Genomic DNA, 1,196 nt, shown 5'->3' on the forward strand with positions numbered 1-1,196 from the left:
GAGAGAGAGAGAGAGAGAGTTAGCATAATGAGGTCCCACGGATAACAGAATACAGCACATGTACAGGAGTCAAACATCGGTAACTGGAGAGGAAGAAACAACATAAAGCAGGAGGAGGAGGAGGAGGAGGAGGAGGCAAGGGCGGCGGCGGCGGTGGTGGTGGTGGTGGTGGAGGGGTGTAAGTACTCGCCCCGCTTGTGCAATCCGTAGCGGGTGGCGATGAGAGGGGCCGGAGCACACCCACGGTAGCAGTAGCAGGAGCAGCGTAAGGGGGAAGTAAAAAGAATGAAAAAAAAAAAAAAAAGATAGTCAGGGATATTAAACTCTACGTCACTACATGTCCCCGTCCTCTCCCTCCTCCCCCCCTTCCCCCTCACTCCCGCCGCAGCAGACAGTAGCAAACGTAACAGGACGCCGCCCACACCCACCAGAGGCGACGTGCGCGCGGCAAGACAACCAACACAAGCCAAGAAACCGAAACATATTCATCCCGCTGACAGAGGAATAAGGGTGACTGCATGATTTGTGCGATGGAGGTAAAATTAAAGGGGAAGTGAGAAAAGAGAAAAAGTAATAGGTACAGTAACAACAGCAGTGTTTCATGAAGGGTACAACACTTACGACACTTAACAAGAAAAACCAAGACCAAGACAACGCAAATATGGCGACCACCGCTGCCGCCACGCAGGACAGAGCGGCTCGTCCGTCACGCCACACACTGCTCCCGCCAGATTTATGGTGCCACACACAGGAATTTCTTTGAAGTTGGAGATGCTCATAAATGCCGAGTAGTATTTTTTCCGTAAGATGTACTCACGTTCCTCAGGGTTCCTTGTCCCCCGGCGTGGTCTATCCGCTGCCTCCGACACATGCTTACCTGAAAAGATAACAAGAATGTCTTTAATGAAATATTCTCCACACACGCGATAAGAAACATGGATTGATAACATGAAGCATCACTCTCCTAGACATTACATCATTTTACCTTTGTGCTTTACGTGAAAGATTTCTGGTCACTAAATTTCCTTCAGGTAGTATGGCCCGAGCTTCTGTTTTTGAACACCACAATTATTGTAGTTGCTACGTGTTATGTCATTTAGGTTACTCAGATTATATTGCTTGTCCTATCCTCGCTCCATTCCTTCTCCCTCTCTTCCCTCTGGGATGCTCGTTCTGTATGAGTAGTTTGTTAGATA

General features: G+C 48.6%; 1 protein-coding gene across 6 annotated transcripts in view; it reads right to left on the bottom strand.

Moving 5' to 3' along the window:
• The window catches only part of LOC135113989 (zinc finger protein castor homolog 1-like), a 91,294-nt gene extending 90,329 nt beyond the window's left edge, over positions 1–965 (bottom strand). For all 6 annotated transcript variants that reach the window (XM_064029564.1, XM_064029567.1, XM_064029569.1 and 3 more), the window contains exon 1: positions 818–965. In XM_064029564.1, coding sequence (XP_063885634.1) covers positions 818–950 — 133 coding nt within the window. In that variant the 5' untranslated portion in view covers positions 951–965. The remainder of the gene's footprint in view (positions 1–817) is intronic.
• Positions 966–1,196: the final 231 nt, after the last annotated feature.

Source organism: Scylla paramamosain, chromosome 27, assembly GCF_035594125.1.
Source record: "Scylla paramamosain isolate STU-SP2022 chromosome 27, ASM3559412v1, whole genome shotgun sequence".
Taxonomy (NCBI): domain Eukaryota; kingdom Metazoa; phylum Arthropoda; class Malacostraca; order Decapoda; family Portunidae; genus Scylla; species Scylla paramamosain.